At 41.3% G+C, this 12,963-nt stretch overlaps 1 protein-coding gene across 2 annotated transcripts in view; it reads right to left on the minus strand.

Annotated features, from left to right (window-relative positions):
- cacna1c (calcium channel, voltage-dependent, L type, alpha 1C subunit) overlaps positions 1-12,963 on the minus strand; it is a 669,326-nt gene that overhangs the window by 13,767 nt on the left and 642,596 nt on the right. For both annotated transcript variants that reach the window (XM_063058026.1, XM_063058027.1), the window contains 2 exons: positions 8,198-8,326; positions 6,197-6,306 (listed from right to left, as the gene is read on the minus strand). In XM_063058026.1, coding sequence (XP_062914096.1) covers positions 6,197-6,306; positions 8,198-8,326 — 239 coding nt within the window. The remainder of the gene's footprint in view (positions 1-6,196; positions 6,307-8,197; positions 8,327-12,963) is intronic.

A 12,963-nucleotide genomic window follows, 5' to 3' on the forward strand; every position in this document is an offset into this window, starting at 1 on the left:
GCGGCAGAGATGGAGGAACTGGGAATAGGGAATAGCATTTTTCCTACCCTGCCACATGCAAAAAGAAAAGTGGGGGAGGAGCACCAGAGGGAGGCGATGGGCGGGCAAGGAGATAAGGTGAGAGAGGAAAAAGGGGATGGGGAATGGTGAAGGAGAGGGGGTTGGGGGGCATTACTGCAAGTTTGAGAAATCTAAGTTCATGCTATCAGGTTGGAGGCTACCCAAATGGAAAATAAGGTGCTGTTCCTCCAACGTAAGTGTGGCTTCATCACGATAGTGGAGGAGGCCATGGATGGACATATTGGAATGGGAACGGGAGGTGGAATTAAAATGAGTGGCCACTGGGAGATCCTGCTTTTTCTGGCAGAGAAAAAGGTGCTCAGTGAAGCGGTCTCCCAATCCATGCCAGGTCTCACCCATTTACAAGAGGCTACACTGGGAGCACCAGACACAGTATATGACCCCAAAAGACTCACAGTTAAAGTGTCGCCTCACCTGGAAGGACTATATAGGGCCCTGAATGATAGTGAGGGAGGAGGTGCAGGGGCAGGTGTAGCACCTGTTCCGTTTGCAAGGATAAGTGCCAGGAGGGAGATCAGTGGAGGGGGGGGGGAACGAGTGGAACAAGGGAGTCACGTAGGGAGCATAGTGAATCCATAATAATCATCTGGATGTAATATTACAGGATGAACAAGCAAGAACAACTTATTTAATAAATTTAACCATTCCAAACACACAAGCATACAGAAATCAATAAGTGAAAAACAACAGAAATATGCAGAATTAAAAGAGGAAATTGAAAGACCATGAACAGGAACAGGGTACATTGGACCAAAAGTAATATCTACAACTGGTACCATACCAAAGTCACTGAAGAATCAGGCCTAAACGGCAATATTTATGTAAATCTTCAGAAAGCCACAATACTAAATACCACTAGAATAGTCTGAAAGTTCCTAACAATTGACAAATGAGTGTGGTTGGCCGTAACCATACCTCAGGTTTTACCAGTTTGAGCACATAAATAAATAAATAAACAAATAAATAAGCAATAAGTATTGAGAACATGAGAAGAAAAGTCCTTGAAAGTGAGTCTATTTCATTGGGAATAATTCAGCGATGGGCGAGTGCAGTTATCCACTCTAGTTCAAGAGCCTAATGGTTGAGAGGTAATAACTGTTCTTGAACCTGGTGGTGCAGGTCCTGAGGCTCCTGTACCTTCTTCCTGATGCCTGCAGTGAGAAGAGAGCACGGCCTGGGTGGTGGTGATGAGGGACACTGCTTTCCTCATGCTCTGTGCAGATGTGCTCAATGGTGGGGAGGGCTTTACCCATGACGGACTGGGCTCTACCTGCTACTTTGTTGACTTATCTATACAAGGGCATTGGTATTTCCATATCAGGTTGTGATGCAATCTGTCAATATTCTCTACACTACACATCTATCGAAGTTTGTCAAAACTTTAGATGACATGCTGAATGTTCACAAACTTCTAAGAAAGTAAAACTGCTGCCATGCTTTCTTTGTAATGGCACTTATTTGCTGGGCCCAGGCCTCCTGAAGTCAAGAATCATCTCCTCGGTCTTGCTGACATTGAGTGAGAGGTTGTTGTTGTGGCACCACTCATCCAGATTTTCCATCTCCTTCCTATATGCTGATTCGCCACTACCCTTGGTTCAGCCAATGACAGTGGTATCATTGGCAAACTTAAATACGGCAGTACTCCCTTTCTCCTGCTTGGCTTGCTATATGTTGATTAAAAATATTCAAAAATTCTACACCTTTTATATCTTTGCTACACCAGTTAATGTAGCTGAAATTTCCTATTATTACTGCCTTGTTATTTTTGCATTTCTCAGGAATCTGTTTGCAAATTTGCTCTCTATCTCCCACTGACTGTTTAATGACCTACTGTATACTCCAAGCAAAGTGTGTTCTCCATTTTTGAATTTCAATTCTTAATCTTACTGACATGATATCAATTCTCATAGCTGTAATTGTTTCCTTAACAAATATTACTTTATCACAGTTCTATGTGATTGTAATGCACTGAGACATGGTTAAAAGATGGACACGCATTACACTTGTTAAATCTTACTCCCACAAGTCTGTTCGTGCCCTCCATTCACTGCATCTATTTTCATGGCTCCTTGCACTCTAGTAAACAAAATTAAGCACTGCCATATATCTTTATTTCTTTTTTTTTTCCACAGCTTTTATTTTCTTTGCTTTCAAAACTAATTTCTCAGGCTTGTTTACTAAACCACCATCATCCTCACTCAGTTTCGCTTCTCTTACTTCTAAAACTGACGTTCAGTTCTCATCCTGCCAAGCTATTTTAAACTCTCCCTAAAGACAGAAGCATATTTGTCTGCAGCTATCTTGTTCCCAGCCCTGCAAAATTGCAACCCTTCTGGAATGTAGGGGCCAAATCCATTAGATGCAGATCCAATGCCCCAGAAATTTAAAATCCTCACTTCTGTTGTTTTTTTTCAGTCACACATATATTTGCACAACCCTCTTAATTTTGTATTCTCTGGAGGTGGCACTGTTATATTATGGAATTAAATTCCTTTGATATTTTGTTTCTTAATCTTTTCTAGCTCTCTGTGCATTTGACCCTTGAGACAGTGCTGTAGCACTGAATCGAATCCTACAATTGTTTCACTTATATTAAACACAATAAAAGTCCCATGCAGTGAGACCTGGTCAGATAAAGGTAAGCATAAAATCCTTAAATTGTGAAGTAATAACACCAGTTTTTAAGCAGATTTTCTACAATGCTATTTTAGTTTCAAATGTTCATTCAACAGTTAATCAGCACCCCATTACATATTACAAGATTAATTTATATAAATTGTTCAACCCACCTAATATTTTTCCAAAAATGGTGTGTATTGTTTTGTAGTTGAATGACACAGGATTTTCTAAACCACGGCTCAAGGACAGCTTCCACTCCACTCTTATAAGATCCTTAACTGAACATCTTTTACAATAAAGGTGAACTCTTGATCTTTCAATCTATCTCATTATTGCACCTGTCTGCCTGCACAGCAGTTTCTCGATAACTAAAACATTACATTCTTCTTTTCCTTTTGCATTGCCTCAATGTAGTGAAGCACTATCATGTCCTCTCTGCCCTGGCAGAGGAAACCTGGAACACGTTCTCAGCAGATGCCCAAAAGCCCTGGGAGAAGGCCGCTACTCCTGGCACCATGACCAGGTGCTGAAGGCAGTGGCAGAAAGTATCTCCTCTGTCATTAACAACAGTACGACCATAAGACCATAAGACCATAAGCACTCCCACCAACTCAGAGAGCCCATAGCCTTTGTCAAAGCTGAAGACCAGCCCAGATCACCAGCAGGCTTGCTCACCACGGTGTCTGACTGGCAACTAAAAGTTGATCTTGGCAACCAATTACAGTTCTCTGACTTCATTGCATTATCATCACTGAGGCCTGGCATGGTCATTCTGTCAGAAACCTCAAAGCAAGTGGTCATGGTAGAACTGACAGTGCCTTAGGAAGACCGGATTGAGGTATTTGAAGGTAAGAAAGCCAGGAGCTGGTAGAGCAGTGCTAGAAACAGGGGAGGAGGGTATGATGTGAGTCTGCAGAGGTGGAGTGTGGAGGATTTGCTGGCTGCTCACCCTGTAGAACCTACTCTCTCCTTGGCATTACAGGGACTGCTGGATTGTCACAGAGGCTGCTGAGTAACAATGGATCAAGAGGTGCAACCTGTGGACCAGTGCTGCTGGGACATAAGCCAGGGCCTGATCAACTCTGGCTGTGTCACCTGGATGAGAGTGTCTGATGTTGAAAGACCCAATGATCCCAGCATACATCACTGATGATGTGTCCCAGTGCAGCCTAGGATGTATCTCAGCATCGTATGTGAAATTCAAAAGAAGAAAAATATATTAAAGAAATGTATCTAGCCTTGACTCAATCACTAATGGAACACTCCAAAACTTGACTGAAATGAGAGATCATGCACATGATCATCAGACACTACAATAGACTGGAAGAGATTTGACAGCCAGTCAGTCACTCCAACTTGGAAAGCAAGATCATGGTAGAGTCTGATGATCATGTATGTGATCTTTGGTTTCAATCAAGTCTTGGAGTATTCCATCATCAAGGTTCCTTCATCATCCAGGCCATGCTCTCTTCTCGCTACTATCACCTGGCAGGAGGTACCAGAGTCTTATGTCCCACACCACCACATTCAAAATCCCAAAAGCCCTGGGAGAAGGCCGCTACTCCTGGCGCCATGACCAGGTGCTGAAGGCAGTGGCAGAAAGTACCTCCTCTGCCATTAACAACAGTACGACCATAAGACCATAAGACTATAAGCACTCCCACCAACTCAGAGAGCCCATAGCCTTTGTCAAAGCTGGAGACCAGCCCAGATCACCGGCAGGCTTGCTCACCACGGTGTCTGGCTGGCAACAGTTCAGAAACAGTTATCAACATCAGGCTCTTGAACCAGTGTGGATAACTTCACTCACCTCAATGATGAACTAACTCCATAACCTAGAGACTCACATTCAAGGATTCTATAACTCATATTCTCAGTATTATTTTTGCTTTTGTTACCACTTGCATCATTTGTCTTTTTGTTTTGCACCTTGGTTGTTTGTCAGTCATTGTTGTTTACAGCTTTTCATAAACTTATTGTATTTCCTTATTTTCTTGTAAATCCCTGTAAGCAAATGAATTTCAAGGTAGAATATGGTGCCATATATGTACTTTGATAATAAATTTACTTTGAACTTTGGAGAAAGAAAAAGTTGCAGAGCTACTGTATATGGAAGTAAGAAGAGAAGGAACAGTCTGCTAGGAGATGGGAATGATCTGCTGAAAATGCTCTGCCAGGATAGCAAGGAAGGTATCATGCTGAAATTATTGTAAACTATATGATTTAAAGGAAAATTGCTTTTGTATTTTATAAATCACCCACTCTTTACTTAGGTAATTTCATTGTATAAACATATATGCTACTTATGACATGTGGTCAGATCAAGACCCCAGATTCAATCCAGTCCAATTCTAGCTCAAAGCCTACCTTTGGTTCCGTGCAGAACTTGTGCTCTCCTTCTTTCCCAGACCAATCACAGACCTAAACCCCCAGCTTGATTGGATTTCTCCATATCTCAGGGATCCTCTAATTTCCTGCATCTTGATCTCCCGTGTTCCTATTGACCTGTCCTTTTGTCTTCCCACATGATCAAACTCTCCTCTATACAATAATGAAATCCTTTTAACAGTGCCAACGCATTTCCCATTTTTCAATGTGCAACTGTTTTTGCAAATGGAAATTTCAGTGAATCATGCAGCTTTGGTTTTAATGACTCTTAGAAGAATATACATAAACTCTTCTCAGGCTTCCATGTGAGTCCAGCTGTCTTCATGGAGGAGTTTGTCCTTCAAACATCGGTTAAAATTGGTACCTGGACACAGCTGAGAGCCCGAGAAGAGTTAATGCGTCGTATACACCGGGAAAGCACTAGGTTCTTTTTCTTAGACAAATATGTTTAACAATTTCATAGAGCAAGGAACACCTAATTTTGTGATCTTTTAAAGTGACAATCAGCATTGTGCTAGGTACAGTAGTGCCCAGTTTGTACACCAAAAACATGCACAAGGAAACTTAAAGGCTTCATTGTCATTTCATCACCAACAAATAAACAGCATGACATACCCCAAGTCAAACCTTGAATATTCAATAAGGTGGTAGCTTCACTCTCCTGAAACAATTTATGCTAATAATAGTAGATATGAGCACTGCACACATGGTTAACATCATTTTTTCAACAAGCTCAGTGAAGCAGAACGTTAGAACATAATTTCTCTTTAACTTCACTCTTTGGATCTTGATCAGTATTATATTACAACAGCATAAAGAAGTTAATTGATAATTGATAAATTTCTCATTAATGTTTAACTGTTACAATTGTTATGCCAAAGAATGTGGAGTGAAAAAAATCTGACTCAAGGTTCATAGAAGTTTTGGGAGTTAAAAAATTATAATCCTCATTGAAATGTGCAATTGAATAAATGTACAGATTTAGAGCCCCCATTTCATACTGTACACCAAAGTTCAGGATTTACTTCAGTTTTGACAGCAGCAACCAATGACCTCAGGTAGCACAGTTCTGTTCACTGACACTCCGAATACTAAATCTTTATATTACCTAATGATGTTGCTGAAAGTAGCCCCTTTGAAGGAGAAAAGCTGTCTTTATCGCAGCAATCTGTTGATGGACCCAGCTGATTATCACCACATTCTTCTTGATAGGAAATTCTGCAAAGGTCAGAGAAGAATCACTTATACAAACATGCATCAAGAAAAGTGTGACCAAAAAGAACCTCCTACCACTCAGCCAATTGCTATACTGTCTGGTAACCCATGTGTTCTAACCTACTGGGACTTCGTTAAAGGTCTTGCGAAAGTCCTTGTAGACAACAATCAACACCCTGCTCTTATTAATCCTCTTTGACTGCTCTTCACAAATCTGAATCGAATACCTGAGACCTGATTTCCCATACAGAAAGCCAAATTGACTATCCCTAATAGATAGTATAGAGTAATACAGTGCCAACAACCTGGGTTCATTTCCACTGCTGTCTATAAGGAGTTTGCACGTTCCCCTGTGACTGCATGATTGTTTTCCAGGTGGTCCGGTTTCCACCCATCTTCCAAAGATGTAAAGGTTAGTAGGTTAATTGTCCACATGGGTGTAATTGGGTGGCGCATGTTCGTTGGGCTGGATTGCCCTGTAACTGTGTTGTATATCTAAATAAGTAAAATAAATAATTATTCTTTGTCTTTCTAAGTGTAATTAAATCCTGGCTTTCCAATAATTTTCCCACCAGACGCCCTATGCATTGTCTTTATGTGAAAATTAATGCAGGACTGACTGAATGAACTGAATCTCTCCTATGCTGATAATTCTGTTACATATTAATATTCCTTAATTCTCAACACAGTATATTTGAATTTTTGTAGGTGAAATTCAACTAAAGCACATGAATAAAAGGGGAATAATAAACTATGTCTTCATTGTTATCCACTAATGAAGATTCATGAAAAAAATTACCTCTATTATACCTTTCTTATACCTCTACAGATATTCAGCCAGCATGGTCAAATGGTTACTTGCCTAGGGTAAAGTTAAAAGCTACCCCACAACTTTGATTGCTTGCTTATTCATTAACTATTCACTTCTTAAAAGATGGAAAAACCATCTGTGTAAATGAAATGCCTTTATACAGAAACACAAGAGATTCTGCAGATGCTAGAAATCTTGAGTAACACAAACAAAATACCGGAGGACTTTGGCAAGTCAGGTAGCATCTATGGAGGAGATATTTCTCGTCAAGATCTCTCATCAGGACTGGAAAAAAAGGGGGCAGGAAGGGAAAATGGACAAGTTGGCAGGTAATCGGTAAGACCATGTGAGGGGGGAGGTGGGAGGGTGGGGAGGAAGTATTAAGTAAGAAGCTGGGATGGGCTAGGTGGAAGAGGTAGAGAACTGAAGAAGAAGGAATCAAATAGAAAAGGCAGTGGATGAAGGAAGAAAGGGAAGGAGGAGGAGAACTAGAGAGAGGGGATGGATTGGTGAGGAGAAGAGAAGGGATGAGAGGGTAACCTGAACGGAAAATGTTAAAAGAGAGAAGCAGGGAGAGGGAGTAATTACTGGAAGTTTGAGAAATTGATGTTCATGCCATCAGGTTGGAGGCTCCCCAGATGGAGTACGAGGTGTAGTTCCTCCAGCCTGAGTTAGGCCTCATTGTGGCAGTAGAGGAGGCTAAGGACGGACATGTCAGAATGGGAATGGGAAGCTGAATTGAAATGGGTGGCCACTGCGAGATCTTGCCTTTCATGGAGGACAGAGTGAAGGTGCTTGAGAAAGTGATACCCCCATCTGCATCGGGTCTCACCACTACAAAGGACACCACACTGGAGCACCGGATTTATACAGAAACGTATCTCTAGTGTATAGAAATTAAAGCACAAAATTAGTGATCCAAGGTAGGATTTTTCTAACAGGAGCTGATCTTTTCTAATAATCTTAAACCTGCACAAACTCTCCAAGTTTTTATGTGTTACTGGCAACTGTGAGTCAATTCAGTGACGTTTCTATTGCTTAACAATGTTTCTCTGCCACCTAATCACCAGAGGGAAAACTCACAATTGTGAAGAGAACATGCTCTCTTCATTGCAGCAATCAGTATCTTTATTGAAGTCTTCATCACATGTCTCATCGGGGGATACTTCCTCTCGCTGAATGATGGGCAATTGACTATCTTCAGAATAAGAGCTAAAAACGAGGAAAGGGTACCAGTTCATCACTGTTAGTGTATTAAAATGTGAGAAACAAGGCAATCACATTTACGTTCTTGAGAGGAGACATCATGTATTTTCAAGATCATGCACTTCAACAACTAGTTACAGTTATTGAATCTTGTTAATGCAAAAATGTTGATTGCAAATGACAAAAACAAAAAAAATACTAGAAATTTGCAGAAGGTTGAAAAGGACAGATTAATATCCGAGAGATTCCATCTTTAAAACTTATTCTGTGTTTATTCTCCAGTATTTACTGTATTTGTTTCGGATTTCCATCATTTAATTTTTAAAAAATGCTCTATAATGGTGGGAAGTATTGAGAGGAAAAATCTATTGCCTGAAGTATGAAGCCCTCTTAACAAAAATGTTGGCAAATATTTATTGACACCCTTAAAAACATGAATGTAATTTTCAGACATGTGAACTCAAAGTCAGCTCAAAAGACATTACAGAATGATAAAATTAAAAATCAAATGACAAACAGAGGGTTTAAGCTAGTTTGGTGGGAGAATGGGAAGCAGAGCACCAGGGTTAGAAAGCAAAGAGGAAGGCAGATGTCAGGGCCACTAAAATCAGGCAGGAGCAAAGTAATAGTACAGAATAGTACAAAGTAATAGATACTACAGAATGGATACTTTGAAGTGTGTGTATTTTAAAGCTGGGAGTATTAAAGATGTAGGTGATGAACGCAGAGCATGAACCAGTACATGGAACTATGATGTTGTGGCCATTATATAGAGACTTGGTTGAGAGAAGATAGGAATGGGTGCTTGATATTCCAGGATTTTGATGTTCTAGAAAATATAGAGAGGGAGGTAACAGAGGGGGAGGAGGTGTACTACTAATCGGTGACAATATCACATCTGCACTCAGAGAGGACATAATGTAGGGCTCAGTCACTGAGTCTATATTGGTAGAACACCAAAACAGGAAGGGTGCTAGCCACAGGGCTGTTGAGGAACAGATATGCAGGTAGATTAAGGAAAGGTGTGAAAACAATAGGGGCAATTCAACTTCCCTAATATATACTGGGATGTTCTTAGTGCTAGAGGTTTAGATGGGGCAGAATTTGTTAGCTGCATCCAGGAAGGTTTCTTAAATCAATATGTACATAACCCAACAGTGGGAGGTTCTGCTGTTGGGTAACGAGCCTAGACAGGTGACTGACCTTTCGGTGGTTGAGCATTTAGGGAAAAGTGACCACAACTCCTTCAGTTTTAAGGTAGCGATTAAGGATCAATATGGACCTTGTGGGAGAGTATTAAATTGGAGCACGGCAAATAATGAGAAAATTAGGCAAGAACTAGGGAGAGTTAACTGGGAACAGCTGTTTTTGGGCAAGTCCACATCCGTCATGTGGAGCGTGTTTAAAGACCAACTACACAGAGTACAGGACAGGTATGTTCCAGTCAGAAGGAAGGACAAGGATGACAAGGTAAGAGGAACTTGGATGTTGAGGGAGGTGATGAATTTAGTTAAGAAGAAAAAGAAAATGTACGTAAATCTTAGGAAGCTAGAACCAAACAGAGCCCTTAAGAATTATAAAGAAGCCAGAAGGAACACCAGAAGGGAATTAAGAGGGCTAGGAAAGGCCATAAAAAGTCCTTTGCAAGCAGGATTGAAGAGAATCTCAAGCTTTCTATACATGCATTAGGAGCAAGAGGATAACTAAGGAGAGGCTGGGACCACTGAAGGATAAAGGGGTGAATGTTTACTTGGATGCAGAGGATGTGGTTGAGGTCCTTAATGAGTACTTTACATCAGTATTTACCAAGGAGAGGGACGTGGAGGATAGGGAGATCAGTGGCAAGGGTATTAATACGCTAGGGCATTTCGAAGTAAAGGAGGAGGTAGTGTTGGGTCTCTTAAAGAGTATTGAGGTGGATAAGTGCTGGTACTGATGGAATATACGCCAGGTTATTGAGAGAGGTGAGTAAAGAGATTGCTGGGGCCTTGACCAATATCTTTTTCTCCTCTCTAACCGCAGGCAAGGCCCCAGCGTACTGGTGAGTAGTTATTGTTGTCCCATTATTCAGGATGGAAACCAGGGATAATTCTGGAAATAATAGGGATAAACCTTGAAAGTCGATAAGGGCAGGGCAGTAGATGTAGTTTAAATGGATCCTGGTTAGGCCTTTGATAAGGTCCCACATGGTAGTCTGATCTGGAAGGTTCGGTCTCATGGAATTCAGGGAGAGCCGGTCAGTTGGATACAGTTGATGGTAGAAAGCAGAGGGTGATGATGAAAGGTTGTTTATCAGACTGGAGGCCTGTAACTCATGGTGTTCCTTAGTGGTTGGTTCTAAGCCCATTTACTGTTTGTCATGTATATCAACAATCTGGATAAAAATGGACAGGGGATAGTTAATAAGTTTTCAGAAGAACTAGAACAGGTGGCATAGTGGGCAATGAAGGTTATCAAAAATTAGAATGGGAGCCATCAGCTGAGTAAGTGGGCTGAGGAATGGAAAATGCAGATTAATGTGGATAAGAGGAAGTTATTGTGCTTTGCAAAGTCAGGCATGGCAGTATAGCGGTTAGTGCAATTGTATCACAGCGTCAGTGAGCTGGGTTCAATTCTGCCACTATCTGTAAGGAGCTTGTATGTTCTCCTCCCACTTCTCAAAGGCATACGGGTTAGCAGGTTACATGGGTGCCACAAAATGGCAGGGCCCTGGGGGAGTATAGCAGAACAGAGGGACCTTGGAGTTCACGTTTCCCTGAAAGCAGAGTCACAGGTAGACAGGGTGGTGAAGAGGGCTTTCGGCATGCTACCCTTCATCAGTAAGGGCATTGAATACAAATGTTGGGAGGTCATATTGCAGTTGTACAGGGCACTTGTGAGGCAGTACTTGGAATATTGTATTCAGTCGATAGGAAAAATGCTAGTAAGCTGGAAAGAATGAAGAAAGTATTTCGAAAGATGTTGCGAGGACCTGAAAGACTCGGTTATGAGGAGTGGTTGGACATGCTAGAATTTTATTCCTTGGAGCACAGGAGACTGAGAGGTGATCTTAAGGAGGTATATATAACCATGAGGAACATAAATAGGTTGAATACACTCAGTCTTTTTCCCCAGGGGAAGTAAGAAGCAAAGGGAATAGGTCTGAGGTAAAAGGGGAAATATTTAATAGAATTTTGAGAGGCAACCTTTTTTACATAAAGGGTGGTGTATGCACTATGTGGAATGAACTGGTTGCAGCAGGTACAATGACAGCTTTTCAAAGGCAGTTAGACAGTGACATGGACATGATTGGAAAGGCTTAAAAGTTTTTGAGCCAAATGCTGGCAAATGGTTTTAGCTGGCTGGAGTTCCTTGGTTGGCACAGAGCAGTTGGGCTGAGGGGCCAGTTGCCATGCCATATCACTTGATGAGCTCTTGACTAAATTGGACACTGAAAAAGGGCCCAGAGGTCACAATGCATAATGAATTTTTGGTTCAAGCTTCTGGTGCAAAGAAAATATCAAATTCATGCTACGAGCTTATTTTTATATTTGTTTCATGAACCCAGCAGCAACTGTACTGTTCACCATTTATGTCTGTGCAATGCAGCAGTTCAACCCACTTTGCATAGTTTGAGGCAAATTTGCATATCTTTTCACCTCTAGTACAGTACCATTCCCATTGTAATTACTAGGGGTGTTCTACAACCAAAGCTGACCTGGGAGACATTTCAGAAATGGCAAAACATGGCAGTGAATGGGTTTCACGGTTTCAGAAGGTCCTCCAGAGCTACACTCCAAAAGGGGCGGAAGAAGATAACTGTGGAGACCAATCTCAGGAGACAAGAATGCAGACATCAGAGACGACAGATACTGGACTCCAGAACAAAAGACAAATTGCTGGAGGAGCTCAGTGGGGGCATTGTCACCTTGTCCTAAAAAGAAAGTGGAAATATAATTTTCTGGCTTCTGAAATGTTCCTGACAGGTTTTCCCTGTGGGGAAGCCAGTGCTGCTCCATCATTCAGGTCCAAGAATAAAATAGCCTTGTGGCCTAGATACTGTTTGCTGCTGCAAAGATGGAGCAAACAGGTCCTACATACTGGACTAATCAACATTCTGTTTATAGATTTGCCACAGTTCAGCATCACACCTGGCCCAAAGCCTCCCTGTACAACTGCATCAGCTTTAAACAAGACTTTCCTTTTGTACACTTTGAAGCATACAGTACCCGATCCAGTGGGACTATGAGGAGAGGGAGGCCCATGAGTGGAGAAGAATCAAGAAATAAACTCGGCATTAAGGGGGTTGCCTCATGTCTGTTGCTAGTGATTGCTGTGAGAAGGGGGAGCTATGGATAGAGGACATAATTGTGCCTTGAGACGAGGGGGTAGATATTATTGAGTGATAAGAGGTGGGGGCTGATAGTCAGCGTTATGTTTTGTAATTTCCAAACATTAAATTAATTCAAAGGAAGACACCGGAGTCCGAAATGTCAGTCTAACTTTGTGTTTACTTTAAGGGGGGCACGCACGTATCATGTGGTAGGGTGATGATGTGTGCATTCACATATTAACCTGTAACGAATTATTTAAAGAACAAGAATGCATACTCAAATATATATTTACAATATTACTCATTTAATACAATAATCAGGGTATGGGAT

The sequence above is a fragment of the Mobula hypostoma genome, chromosome 9 (assembly GCF_963921235.1).
Source record: "Mobula hypostoma chromosome 9, sMobHyp1.1, whole genome shotgun sequence".
NCBI lineage: Eukaryota > Metazoa > Chordata > Chondrichthyes > Myliobatiformes > Myliobatidae > Mobula > Mobula hypostoma.